The following is a 13,155-nucleotide window of genomic DNA, read 5'->3' on the forward strand; positions in this document are numbered from 1 at the left end:
TAAAAGACTATCTGCCACAAGAGAGCAGATGCGACCTTGTTCGAGCCTTAGTGCCAAATGTATAGTGGGGATGCCCACACACTGAGAACTGTTTTCCAGATGTAAGCATATTATAATACATTTAAAAGTCACACTGTATGCAACCTGGCCGTAAGACTTATATGCACTCTGTATGTATCTGGAAAGTCATATCCGGGACTCGTGCCCAAGTAATGTTGGGAGCAGGTAGGCAACCGACACATGAGCTCATGGCCTGCGATAAGATTAGACATGCATCATCCTTGTTTGTGCATATTTGTTTGTGATTGTGTTTTCTATGATTGTGTGTGCTTATGATTGGATTCTATGTTCTATAATTGCTGAGTTAGATTATACTTTGTTGACTGTTGTTATTTACTTAGAACATAATAAAACAAACTTAACTAACTACCCTGACCCTACTAAGAACTCTCCAGTTCTTACCCCCTATCTCCATCTCTCTCAGCTATAGGTGCGAAGGTTTAGTGTGGAGCTACAAGAGCATAAAAGATTATCTTCACAAGTTGAGTTGTTAGATTTAATTTTCCCCTTGTCGTTTAGTGTTTTTAGTTTTTAGAGGGGATAAGACTTGTATTTGAGAATCATGAAATAAGTCTATGTATATAAAGCTATGTGAATATATATATATATATATATATATATATATATATATATATATATATATATATATATATATATCTTTGTGATTAAGTGATTAAAAGTAAAAAATTTTTGTTTTCTTAATTAAAATTTCGGTTCGTATTCGCAAAGGCACAATGTTAAATAAACATAGTTTATAATTGAAGGAATAGAGGTAAGTAGCGCTCGAACTTTTAGTACGATCATGAGTTGCTAAAAGTTAGGGTGTTACATCCAGTCAGTTGTTGCACGTCTTTGATTATGCGTGGATATTTCATTTATGTTGTAGATCGGCACTTCTCTGGGTTTGCCCCAATTCCCCGATGGGTTAACATGAAACCAAGAAATTTGCCTCCTTGAACTCCAAATGTAAACTTCTCAGGAATCAATCTCATATTATATCTCCTGAGCAGTTGGAAAATTTCCTCGAGGTCGAAGCGGTGTCTGCTTTCAGTTTCTGATTTGACAACCATGTCATCAACATACACATCCATGTTTCGACCGATTTAATTTCAGAAAATCTTGTCCATCAACCTCTGGTATGTTGCTCCTACATTCTTAAGACCAAAAGGCATTACTTTGTAACAAAAATTGCCATGATCAGTTATAAATGCGGTTTTATCCTAATCTTCAATATGTATTTGTATCTGATTATAGCTTGAATAAGCGTCCATAAAGTTCAAAACTTTAAAACTCAATGTACTATCTACCAATTTCTCAATATTCGGCAGGGGATATGAATCCTTTAGGCAAGCCTTGTTTAGATCTGTGAAGTCAATGCACAAACATCACTTGCCAGAGGTCTTCTTTACCATGACCACATTTGCCAACCATGACGTAAACTGGATCTCCTTTATGAAACCTGCACTCAATAGTTTATGGGTTTCTTTGACCGCTGCTTCTTTTCGTTCTTGTCCGAGATTATGTTTTTCTGACAGATTGGACAAGCTTTGGGGGTCCAAAGCAAGCTTATGGCACATAACATTTAGGTTGATTCCAAGCATATCTGTTGGTGTCCATGCAAATAAATCCGCTTTTGCTTGCAGTGGGGCTACAAGCTTATATGATTCTTCTACATTGAAAGTATAGCCAATGTTAGTGCATTGTGATTCATTGGTAGTAAGATTTATTTTGCGAGGTCATCTGTTGGTGTTGGTCGTGCTTCTTTATCACATCGAGGGTCAAGCTCGGGTAGTAGAGGTATGTCATCAGTATTGTACACCGAGTTGATCTGCGGGATTGATTCTGAGGTCGATGGTAAGACTTTTAGCCTAGTGTTATAGCATTATCTTGCCCCTTTTATGATCGGAATGTATTGTTGCGATAATGTCATCCTGCATATGAAACTTAACACACAAATGAATCGTAGAAATAATAGCTCTAAAAGAATTCAACGATGGTCGCCCCAATATGATGTTGTAGGGGGATTATGCAATCAACCCCTAGATATTGGATATCTAAGGTTTTAAGTGGGGATGGTGCCTTAAAGTCGTCTTTAACCAGACATAACCTGTTACTAGAACCCTTTCTCCGGAGAAGCCAACTAGCTCTTCGTATGAAGGTTGCAAAGTATTCTTGTTCAACTGCATCTTCTGAAATGTTGATAAGAACAACACATCGACACTGCTCCCAAGGTCCATGAGGACTTTTCTAATTGTTGTGTCTCTTATGGTCACTAATATCACCACTGGGTCATCAATATTTGGGGTTTGGGATTTGAAGTCAGATGCTTGGAAAGTGATACTCGGGGTGGAGCATGTCGACTGATGTAGCCTTGATCCCTCTCCTTTGAGGGTTAGCATGGTCCTGTAGTTTTGTTTCCTGGTAGAGCTGGAAATTCGTCTGTAGGCGAACCCTCATGAGATGTAATTAATGATCTTTCGAGTCAGGGGAGGTGGGTTTGAAGTAGTCTATATTGCATTGTCTTTTGCTACCGAAGTTGAATTTGGTTGTTCTGCCATTGTAGGAGAGGTTGTCGCATCCTTTTGGATTTTGACGTTGGCATATTTATCCAGCAGCCCTTGCCATGCCAATCACTCTAGGAGGTCTTTTGCTACTACACATTCGTCAGTTGTATGTCCGAACACCAGGTGAAATGCGCAGTGTTTATTTTTGTCGACATATTTTTGGTCTTGATAGGTCCCAGCCCTACTGGGGGTTTTGATGATTTTGGCATGTAGGATCTCTTTGATTATAACTTCCCTCCTTGCATTGAACTGTGTGTATGAGTCAAAGTTCGGTGTCAACTTAAGCGGCATTTTGTTGTCTCGAAGGTTGTTCGTTCGACCTTGCTTGTCATTGTCTCTGCGAGGTAATAGTTTTTCCAATCTCCGAGCTTTCCTTAGTTCTTCGATTTCAATTTGTCCGGTCACTTTTTCTATGAATTTTGCTAGCATCTTTGGTTTTGTTACTGCAATGGCCTCGTGAAACTTTCCAAGGCGAAGCCCGCTTTTCAAGGCATGTAAATGAACCTTGGGGTTTAGATTAGGAATTTTCATCGCTGCCTTTGCAAACCTCGTCATATAGTCTTTCAGACTTTTGTGTTGTCCTTGATTAATTGTGCTCAGATAATCTGAGTCTCGTACATAGATTTTGGATGCTGCAAAATTGTTTACAAATATATCAGTGAACTCATCAAAACTAGTAATGGAACTTGTAGGCAAATTTAAAAATCAAAGTAAAGCAGCTCTGTTCAAGAAGGTTGGAAAAGATCGGCATAAGATAAGGTCAGAGGCACCATAGTAACATTATGAACTCGAATTTGGTGACGTGCACTTTGGGATCACCAATCCCCTCATAAGGTTTCAATGTTGTTGAAAGTGTAAAGTTTTTGGGCATTTGAAAGTTCATTATTTCTTCGAAAAACGGATTCGTTCTCCACCTTTCTGCCTTGTGAAGTGTTCCTCCCATCTTTGTGTTTGATTTAGAGTGATGTTCTTCATTCGGATTTTCATTATTAAGATTCTTGCGTTCCCTATTCTCCTTATCGTTATTTGGTTTAGCTGCCAGGAGTTCGGCCATTTTTTGGACCTCGGCCTACAAAGCAGCTGGTGCACGAAATTGTGTATGCCAATATTAATGGACTATTTAACACAGCTTCGTACCACTAACCAGCAAGTGCACTGGGTCGTCCAAGTAATACCTTACGTGAGTAAGGGTCGATCCCACGGAGATTATTGGTTTGAAGCAAGCTATGTTTATTTTATTATTCTTAGTCAGGATATTAATTAAAATTATCAGTTGGAATTATTAGAAAAATAAAAGAGTGTGAAATAGTTACTTGTTGTGCAGTAATGGAGAATATGTTGGGGTTTTTGGAGATGCTTTGTCCTCTGAATCCCTGCAACATAATGCTTACTCACTTTCATAAATGCAAGGCCCCTTCCATGGCAAGCTGTATGTAGGAAATCACCATTGTCAGTGGCTACCTCCCATCCTCTTAGTGAAAACGATCCAGATGCTCTGTCACAGCACGGCTAATCAGTTGTTGGTTCTCGATCATGTTGGAATAGGATTCATTGATCCTTTTGTGTTTGTCATCACGCCCAGCAATCGCGAGTTTGAAGCTCATCACAGCCATTCAATCCTTGAATCCTACTCGGAATACCACAGACAAGGTTTAGACTTTCCGGATCCTCAAGAGTGGCCGCCATCAGTTCTAGCTTATACCACGAAGATTCCGATTAAGGAAGCTAAGAGATACTCATTCAATCTGATGTAGAATGGAGGTGTTTGTCAAGCACACGTTCATGGATTGAGGAAGGTGATGAGTGTCACGGATCATCACCTTCTCCATAATTAAGCGCAAATGAATATCTTAGATAGGAACACGCATGTTTGAAAGGAGAAATAGAAACAATTGCATTACTTCATCGAGACGCTGCAGAGCTCCTCACCCCCAACAATGGAGTTTAGAGACTCATGCCGTCAAAGTGTATAAAATTCAGATCTAAAAATGTCATGAGGTACAAAGTAAATCTCCAAAAGTTGTTTAAATAGTAAACTAGTAACCTAGGTTTACAGAAAATGAGTAAACTATGATAGATAGTGCAGAAATCCACTTCTGGGGCCCACTTAGTGTGTGGTGGGGCTGAGACTTAAGCTTCTCACATGCCTGGGGCTGTTTTGGGCGTTCAACGCCAGGTTGTAACCTGTTTCTGGCGTTGAACTCCAGCTTGTAACCTGTTTCTGGCGCTGGACGCCAGACAACAACATGATACTGGCGTTGAACGCCAGTTTACGTCGTCTATCTTCGCGCAAAGTATGGACTATTATATATTGCTGGAAAGCCCTGGATGTCTACTTTCCAACGTCGTTGAGAGCACGCCAATTGAACTCCTGTAGCTCTAGAAAATCCATTTCGAGTGCAGGGAGGTCAGAATCCAACAGCATCAGCAGTCCTTTTTCAGCCTAACTCAGATTTTTGTTCAGCTCCCTTAATTTCAGCCAGAAAATACCTGAAATCACAGAAAAACACACAAACTCATAGTAAAGTCCAGAAATATAATTTTTGCATAAAAACTAATAATATTCTACTAAAAACTAACTAAAATATACTAAAAGTTACATGAAATTACCCCCAAAAAGCGTATAAAATATCCGCTCATCAGCAGCGTTCATAGCCAAAAATTCTGCATGAGTTGGAGGTGGTTGTAGAGCTATAGCATTGTCCGTCATGATATAAGATGCCTTGCAAAAAGAAAAAGAAAGAAGAGATGAAAAAGGTAGTAAAATGTGGGAACACGTTTTGAAAAATAGCTTCATAGACGCCAACTATTCCTATCAAGAACTACCCTATGAAGTATAGCTCGTTAACACCCGAAAGACTCCTTCTCCAAGACCTTCAGGTGAACTGCAGCTCTTCAAAGGCCGGACTTGTGCGTTGGACCTGCAAAAAGGATTCTGACGTTCAAGTTAGTAATCGATCTTTATAAATACAATTAGAGTTCTTTTTTAAGAGTGAGTGAAAATGAATGAATCTATAGTCCTATTTGTCCTATATTTATTGTTACACAATGGACCGTTATGTACATGTCATGTCCAAGATATGTATCGACACTTTAAAAATGTTCGGGGTCGATTATTTTAATAGGACGAAGTATTTGAATTTAAAATTTAGTTCCGAGATGTAGCGTTATATATTCGAGTTATTCAGGTACGGATCAATAAATAAAATTAAAAAATATATATTTAAAAGATATTTAAAAATTAAAAATCTTATTTTATATTTTTAATTAAAAAAATTTAAGAGAATCAATTTTTCTTTCTAGCAATAACCAAGATTTTTGTCATTTCATGGGCGGCAATAACCAACCATTCATTCATTTATATTCTTCTTATGAGAGAGATATTAATGTAAGATTGAACATTTTATGAACTTTTGATATTAACATTAAAATAAAGGAAAATGTGTATTTTTACTACGGTTACATGCATAATTTTTTAATTAAATTTTTTTGAATAACGGCTTTTTTTTGGTATGGAAGTAAAAATATTGATATATTTTAATCTTATAATTTTGGTATTTTTTAAAAGTGTGACAGATATATAAATTGGAGAGTTTAATTTCTGTACTTTAAATTTTTAAATTTTTTTAATAAAAATCTCTCGGTCTAATTTCTATATTTCTCATAAATCGAATGATCCGATTTTTATACCTCTTACAAATTGGATCTAATTTTTATTTCTCGATCCCACATTTGAAAATAATATTGCTACTCTAATATCAAAAACAAAAAATGGTGAATAACATTATGTATTTTTATGTTAAAGTTAATTTCTTAATTATAATGGAGAAACAAAAAGTTATACAATGTATAGTAAGGAACTACTTTAAGCTGTAAAGAAAATGGTTAGGTTATGTGATGTAAAAGTAGCACAATAATAAAAAATTATTTGAATTAAGTGTTAGCCAATTGCAGAATGTAGCATTGGCAGAAGCAGAGGGGAGAGAGGAGCGAGGTCAAAGTGGCATTCTCAAAGACGAGCTGACTACTTTTGGTGCTAAAAAAACAGTCTCAGGCTCTCAGCTCTCAACTCGTTGCGTGCTTCCCTACTTGCCTTCCCCTCCCTCACTCAGGTGAATTCCTTTCCTCTTCATTTTTGGACCAATGTTTGGCCTTCTTTCCCCATTCAAAGTTCCATACTTCTCTATCAATTTCCTACTTGCCTTTTTTTCTTCGTCTTCTGGGGTTTCTTTTAGGGTTTTGTGTGTGCTCTTTCTTTTTGTTTCGCGTGAAATTGTTTTCAGCTTTGTAACCCCTCCTTAGTTCTCTTTCTTCTCACTCAGTATTTCCTTTTTTTAAAAATGTTCCATTCTGCTGCACCCTGTTTCCTTTCCTCGGTCAATAAATATATTCGATTTGGAGAATCCCTTAAATTAAACCATTATGATGCCCGCATTTGTAGAAATTTTCTGGTAACATAGATTGCTTTTTGCGTGATATTATCATTTCCCCTCTTCTCCTTATGTATGTTATATGATGGTGTTGCCATTTGTGCAAGGACAAATATTGTTAGCTGCTTTGATATAACTTTGTAGGAAGGGGATTCCTTTCGGACTTTACAGAGATGGATTTCTAAGCATGACGTCAAATCATGGTGAATAACTATGCATAATGACAGCCGTCCACCATGATTTGTTCATTTTCTACAGTTGTATTGGTTGACATTGTAATTTATCACTCAAAATGCATAGAAATTATCATCTAACTCCATACCTGTTTCCTCTGTAGGACTCTGATCATTGCTTATTCGGTTCCAGGCTATTTGGAGAAAGTAAGAACTTGAGCGTTGTAAGTAAGTTAAACATGATAAGGCGGTCGCCAAGTCGGAACCAGCGGTCCAAAGGCATCAAGGTGAAGCATGTTCTGCAGATTATTCTGTTGCTTTGTGTTTGCTTCTGGTTGATCTATCAGATTAAGCACTCACATGATAAGAAGAAGGAATTTGATGACAATACTGCACATCAGATTCCAAAACTTGGTAGAAAAGACCTTAATGCACAAAAGGTTGAAATAAATCAAAATGAAAAGCATGAGGAAGAAGTGGAAGATGAGAATATCGTGGAGGAAGAGGATGAAAACAAGCATGAACTCCATGAACAAGAAGAATTACAAGAAGGAAAAGAAGAGAGCCAGCACGGAGTGAGGGGACAAGAGGAAGAGCAAGATGAAGATGAAAACAAAGGTGAGGAGATGGAAGACAGACAAGAGGTAGGAGATGACGAGATAGCTGAAAAGGATAAAGAGAATTCAGGGAGGGATATTAATCATGACGAGCTCATTGAGGAAGAGAAAGATAAAGAAGAGGAGAGTGAGGATGAGGAAAAGGAGGAGGGTTCAGTTGAAAACCACAACACTCATGAGGCCCGGGAGGAGCATTACAAGGGCGATGATGCCTCCAGTGCTGTGACTCATGATACTCATTCAAGTAGCACTGAAACTGAGACTACTTTTACAGAAGAAAGTAGCGGGAATCAAACTGATTTGGATATTAAGGTCACAGGAGCTCAACTGATGCCGGGGGAAACGTCTAACACAACTTCTGGTAAAGAAACTGTAAACAAGACTTTGCCCATCCCAGCGGATAGTTCATATCTAAATAATACCAACAGAACACATTCTCACAATAACTCGGAGACAAGCAGTAATTTGACAGTAGCACTAGCAGCCAGTGCTGCCAGCAATAACATGACAGGAACTGGAGCTGACACTTCATCTAAACAGAATAATACGGGGATATTTTCCGAATCAGACCATGCTCAAAATAATACAGTGAATGTAACAGTCACAGGAGAAGGAACAGAGCAGGGAGGCAATAGAGGATCTGAAGAAAACCTTCCTGATTCTGAGGCAACAGACCCTATCAAAACAGAAAATGGAGATGTCGATGCAGCTGCTGGTGAATTCCAAAAGGTAACAAGATTTGTAGCATTAAACAAAACTGTGAACAAGGATAACAGTGAAACAAGCAACACAAGGAGTAATTCAAATTTGAACATGAAGAACACAGATGTCAACGACAATGACAATGAGAAATTGAAGGATGACACTCAGACAGGTGAAAGTGGAGAATCATCAGAGTCATTCACTGGGAAGGGAACTACTGGTTCAGATGATCATAATGCTACTGATTCTCATGTTATCAAGGATGTGATGACTGATCCGGATAAGTTGGCCGGTATTAGAAATGGAATAGATAATAGTGACAAAAGTGCAATAGAATAAACTCGTAACATGGTCATGTTTTGTAAGTGATAAAGTTGTTCTTTTTAACCTTGTGTAGTTAGCCAAACCCTTCCACTTGAACCCCTTGTAAGTGTGTTTGAAAAACGTACTAAGGTAGTTTGGTGGATATTCATATCAAAGTCTTTAATTCTTTGGTAGATTAGTCGAATGTCTCATACTACACAATCCTTGTCTTCATACTAGAGTAGGATAAAAGCTACATACTTTGTGCTAAGAAAGGAAAAATTTGTTTCACTCTAGAGCTAGAGAATGGACAGCAAGGATACAGCACAACGTGAGAAACCAAATTGGTGACTAGCCAATTTCTTACGATTCATTTTGGGTGTTGTGTCGTGTGCTTTTCAAAATTGTCTAAATTGGACTACGTTACGTGTTTGGTCATTGCTTCTATACTTGAATCCTCACAATCCTATCACCGTCGTCTCTTAGTTGAAATTTCTTCAATCTTACAAACAACTATGGTTAAATTGAAAGAATGTTAACTTGAGGAAAATCCACTGAAATAAGTCCCAGACTCTTCTAAGCCGTTTGCTCCGTGGCCATTGGCCACGCATAATTTTGAAAAGAATTTCACAGCAAATGCTGTATCCTATTATTCCTTTTCCACTGTTCTTTATTCATTTATTTATTTTATGCCTCTTTTATTTTTAAGTCAAGAACAATTTCATTCACACAGAATTTTGGAGTGTGTAAATGAAGGGAGATATAGGGATGAATTTCTTAAAATAAAAAAAATGAGGATACTATAAAAATTACAAGGTACTTCTGAAAAAAAAAATCATATGTTATTAAAGGATATGTTGGAGCGAAAGTAATGTGCGGGTTCCAGGAAACCCTATTAAGTTATTAACTTATTATGTACATGTCCAGTAATGGTAGCAATGAAATAGTGCAAACCTAAGCGTGACAGAAGATACATGTACTTGAGACAGCACATAGGATTCTCATGCTCAATCTCGCATTCCGTTACAACGCACGAGACATGAATTAAAAATTCTACTTGTGCCAGAACCAATTAATTGAAAAACAGAAGCTTTACAAGACCTAATCTGTAAGCAAAATACGAATCCAAAACTTCACCAAGAGGTAAAAGAATAACAAAAATAATACTAAACTGATACTTCCAATCTCCCAACTGTACATAGTTATCATCGAAAACCGTAAAAAAACAAAAGGAGGGTTAGTGCTGAATTTGATCCAGCGCCAAGAATATTAGAATAGTGTTAGCTGAACCGACAGAAACGGCACTCAGAATACGACAAAAAATACACACTATGTTTTTAGTTCTACTGCCTCAACTCCTTTCGGAGCTTCTGAGAAAACAATTTGCAAGCGTCCATGCTCAAGTCCATCGCCGCCGCAAGAGCAACAAAAGCCGCAGCATCCTCCGTGCAAGTCACATGCTTCACCCCAACCTCCACCTCCGGCTTGCTGCACTTCCCCTCACCGTCCACCCTCGCCGACATCACAAACCCCTTATACATCAACATCGGGTCCAACCCGAAATCCACACCCGATCCTGATCCGGGTCGAGACCGGGACCCCAAATCCCAGCTCCCATGTGGAGTGCTCACAGGGGTCACGCCGGTAGCAACGTCGATGGTGAACTTCCCGCCATGCTGGGAGCTGATAGTAGCGGCGGCCAGGGTCACGGGATCGGCGGTAGCCGGAAGCACCTCGAATCGGTACCCTACGGCGTTGGAGCTGTTGGGTTCCCGCCAGGCCTCCAGACGACCCCAAGGCTTCCAGGTGCCGTCCCCGTCGGGTCGGATTATGAGCCATGCTCCCGGGTTGGATCGGCTGACCCGGTGCGACCCGGGTGAGGGAACGAAGGGCGTGACCATGGAGGCCGCGGCGACTGGCGAACCCGACAAATCGTGGACTGTGATGGACCATCCCTTCCGCTCCGCCATGTGATTCGCATTAGCCGAAGAAGATTGGAACTGTCCCTGATTCTTGTCCCGAAAGCTGAACTTGCAACTGAAAACCGGTTGCTTCACATCGCCTTTTACTTGAAAAACCTGCGGGCTGCACTCCGGTTCGCCGTCGAACCGGAACACAAACCTCGGGTCGGGCTCAGCCCGGACTGTTAGGTGCAGTGACTGGGCGGAGGAGGATTTGTTGTCTGCTTTGGCGAGGTTAACCCAGCCGGTGTGGAACGTGACGGGTTTTGAGTCTAGCATGGTGAAATCGATGGGAACTGAGATTTTACCGAGGAGTTTGGGTGAGGAGAAGAAGGAGAAGGAAGTGTTTGCGCGGCCCTTGTAGAGGGAGATGGTGATGGTGGTGGGCTTCTTGGAACTCAGGAGCTTCTCAATTTGGGGTTTGGTGAAGTCGAAGCATGCGGCCATGGAGTGCGGAGTAGGGTGCGTGTCTGAGGTTATAGGAACTGTGGCCGCGTGGGATCGCTGTGAACCTGCTCCCCTGAGCTTGATCTCGCAGAAGCACGACGAAGTGGAAGGGTGCACCTTGCCGGAGAAGGAGGGCTTGGATGACGCCGGTGATTTCAGGGCCAAGTTTCCAACGAGGAGCCGCACGTAGTGGCACGGATCCATGTTGAGATGAGACTTGATGAGTTTATGGAGGGAAGGAATAGGAGAAGACTGGGTATATATGCCAACCCCTTTTTATTTTTTATTTTTAATTTAGTTGATGGCTGACAGAATGAAGGCTTCTTTTGTTGAGTAGGAGAACTGGATGTGACAGCCTGTATCCTTGCATATTTTGATTTATTCTATTTTTTCTTTCTGTTTTTGCTTCCTCCCTCAATTTTCTCTATTATGGTGGGGACATTTTATCTTGCAACAACTAATTCTTAACTGTTATTTTTATTTTAATTATTTATATTTCATATTCGCTTGTTCCTTTTCTGAAGAAAATATACTTATTATCAGTAGCAGATTACTTCAGTTATTTTTCGATTTCGTTTTCGTCTGGTTTCCCATTATTATTTTTATTATCAGTATCTCCAAAAATTGCACGTAATCACTCTAAATCACTCACACAATCTTCCTTTTTGGTATAATTCGTACATAGGAACAATTTTACCTCAACAATTATTCTTTCCGGTTCTAGGCTTACCAATCTTCTTAGATACTATTTTCCAAAAGTAAATGAATAAAGAATCTAATTTGAGATCATCAAATATTAAATTCAAAAGATATACCTATATATGTATCCAAAAAATATAGAGATGATAATATCACTTTTAGGATAATATTCTTTTTTAATTTATATAAAATATAATACAAAAAATCATATAAAAAATAATATTATTAAAAATAGGAATACTATTATCATTTTCTCAATATATATATACACACACGGACGGATTTACGCACTAAGCTATGGGGACAAGTGCCTCCATTATAACCTAAAAAAAAATTAGTAGCAAATAATAACAATAATAATAATAATAATAATAATAATAATAATAATAATGATAAGACGTGAAACATTCTAAATTAATTTATATTTTTTTAATCAACAATGTTAAGTATATATTAAAATTAGTCATTAAAATTAATTATTAATTATTAATATAAAATATAAATAAACATTAAAAATAAATTGAACAAAATATATATATATGTGTGTGTGTCCATTATAACCTAAAAAAAATTTAGTAACAAATAATAACAATAATAATAATAATGATAAGACGTGAAACATTCTAAATTAATTTATATTTTTTTAATCAACAATGTTAAGTATATATTAAAATTAGTCATTAAAATTAATTATTAATTATTAATATAAAATATAAATATACATTAAAAATAAATTGAACAAAATATATATATGTGTGTGTGGTTGATTTTGATATAAAAATAATATTTTTATTCTTTAATTAACCATTTGATTTTGATATAAAAATAATATTTTTATTCTTTAATTAACCATTTTTATTTCAACTTATAGAAACGCAAATTAAAACCAAAACGCAATAGGAGTAATGGTCCAAAAGCACTTCATTTTCTCCGAGGAAGTTTTGGGATTGTTTAACTTTTTTTCATGCATTTTATTATTTCAAATAATAACATTTTAATTTCCATCACAATCGCAAATACTTTTAACATGTTCATGTGTTTGGTTTATGAGAATTTTGGCCTGGAAGGAAGAAAAAGTAATGAGAATGTGTTCATCAGTTTTTTACTTTTTTTTTTTTTTTTACAAGAGTTATTGTTGATTATTTGACGAGTTTTCAATTTTTTATTGTATTAAAAACTATTTTCCAAAATTCTAAAAG

The 13,155-nt window shown here is 37.7% G+C and overlaps 2 protein-coding genes across 3 annotated transcripts; one reads left to right on the forward strand and one right to left on the reverse strand.

Moving 5' to 3' along the window:
* The first annotated feature begins 6,536 nt into the window (after positions 1–6,536).
* Positions 6,537–9,048, forward strand: LOC130979257 (uncharacterized). 2 transcript variants are annotated; one of them, XM_057902656.1, is made up of 3 exons: positions 6,590–6,736; positions 7,199–7,257; positions 7,392–9,048. In XM_057902656.1, exons 2-3 carry the CDS (start codon positions 7,255–7,257, stop codon positions 8,883–8,885), a joined length of 1,497 nt encoding a protein of 498 aa, XP_057758639.1. In that variant the 5' UTR covers positions 6,590–6,736; positions 7,199–7,254; the 3' UTR covers positions 8,886–9,048. The 2 variants fall into 2 exon arrangements, with proteins under 2 accessions (XP_057758640.1, XP_057758639.1); XM_057902657.1 differs by lacking the exon at positions 7,199–7,257 and having other exon boundaries at positions 6,537–6,736.
* A 945-nt stretch (positions 9,049–9,993) lies between these two features.
* LOC130982197 (uncharacterized) lies at positions 9,994–11,524 on the reverse strand. The gene has a single exon (XM_057906089.1). It carries the CDS (start codon positions 11,459–11,461, stop codon positions 10,193–10,195), a length of 1,269 nt encoding a protein of 422 aa, XP_057762072.1. The 5' UTR covers positions 11,462–11,524; the 3' UTR covers positions 9,994–10,192.
* Between the last annotated feature and the right edge of the window lie 1,631 nt (positions 11,525–13,155).

Source organism: Arachis stenosperma, chromosome 5, assembly GCF_014773155.1.
Source record: "Arachis stenosperma cultivar V10309 chromosome 5, arast.V10309.gnm1.PFL2, whole genome shotgun sequence".
In the NCBI taxonomy this organism is placed as follows: domain Eukaryota; kingdom Viridiplantae; phylum Streptophyta; class Magnoliopsida; order Fabales; family Fabaceae; genus Arachis; species Arachis stenosperma.

Bases quoted from the DNA above. Each gene is read 5' to 3' on its own strand.
- LOC130982197 (XM_057906089.1), bottom strand. From the start codon at position 11,461: ATGGATCCGTGCCACTACGTGCGGCTCCTCGTTGGAAACTTGGCCCTG.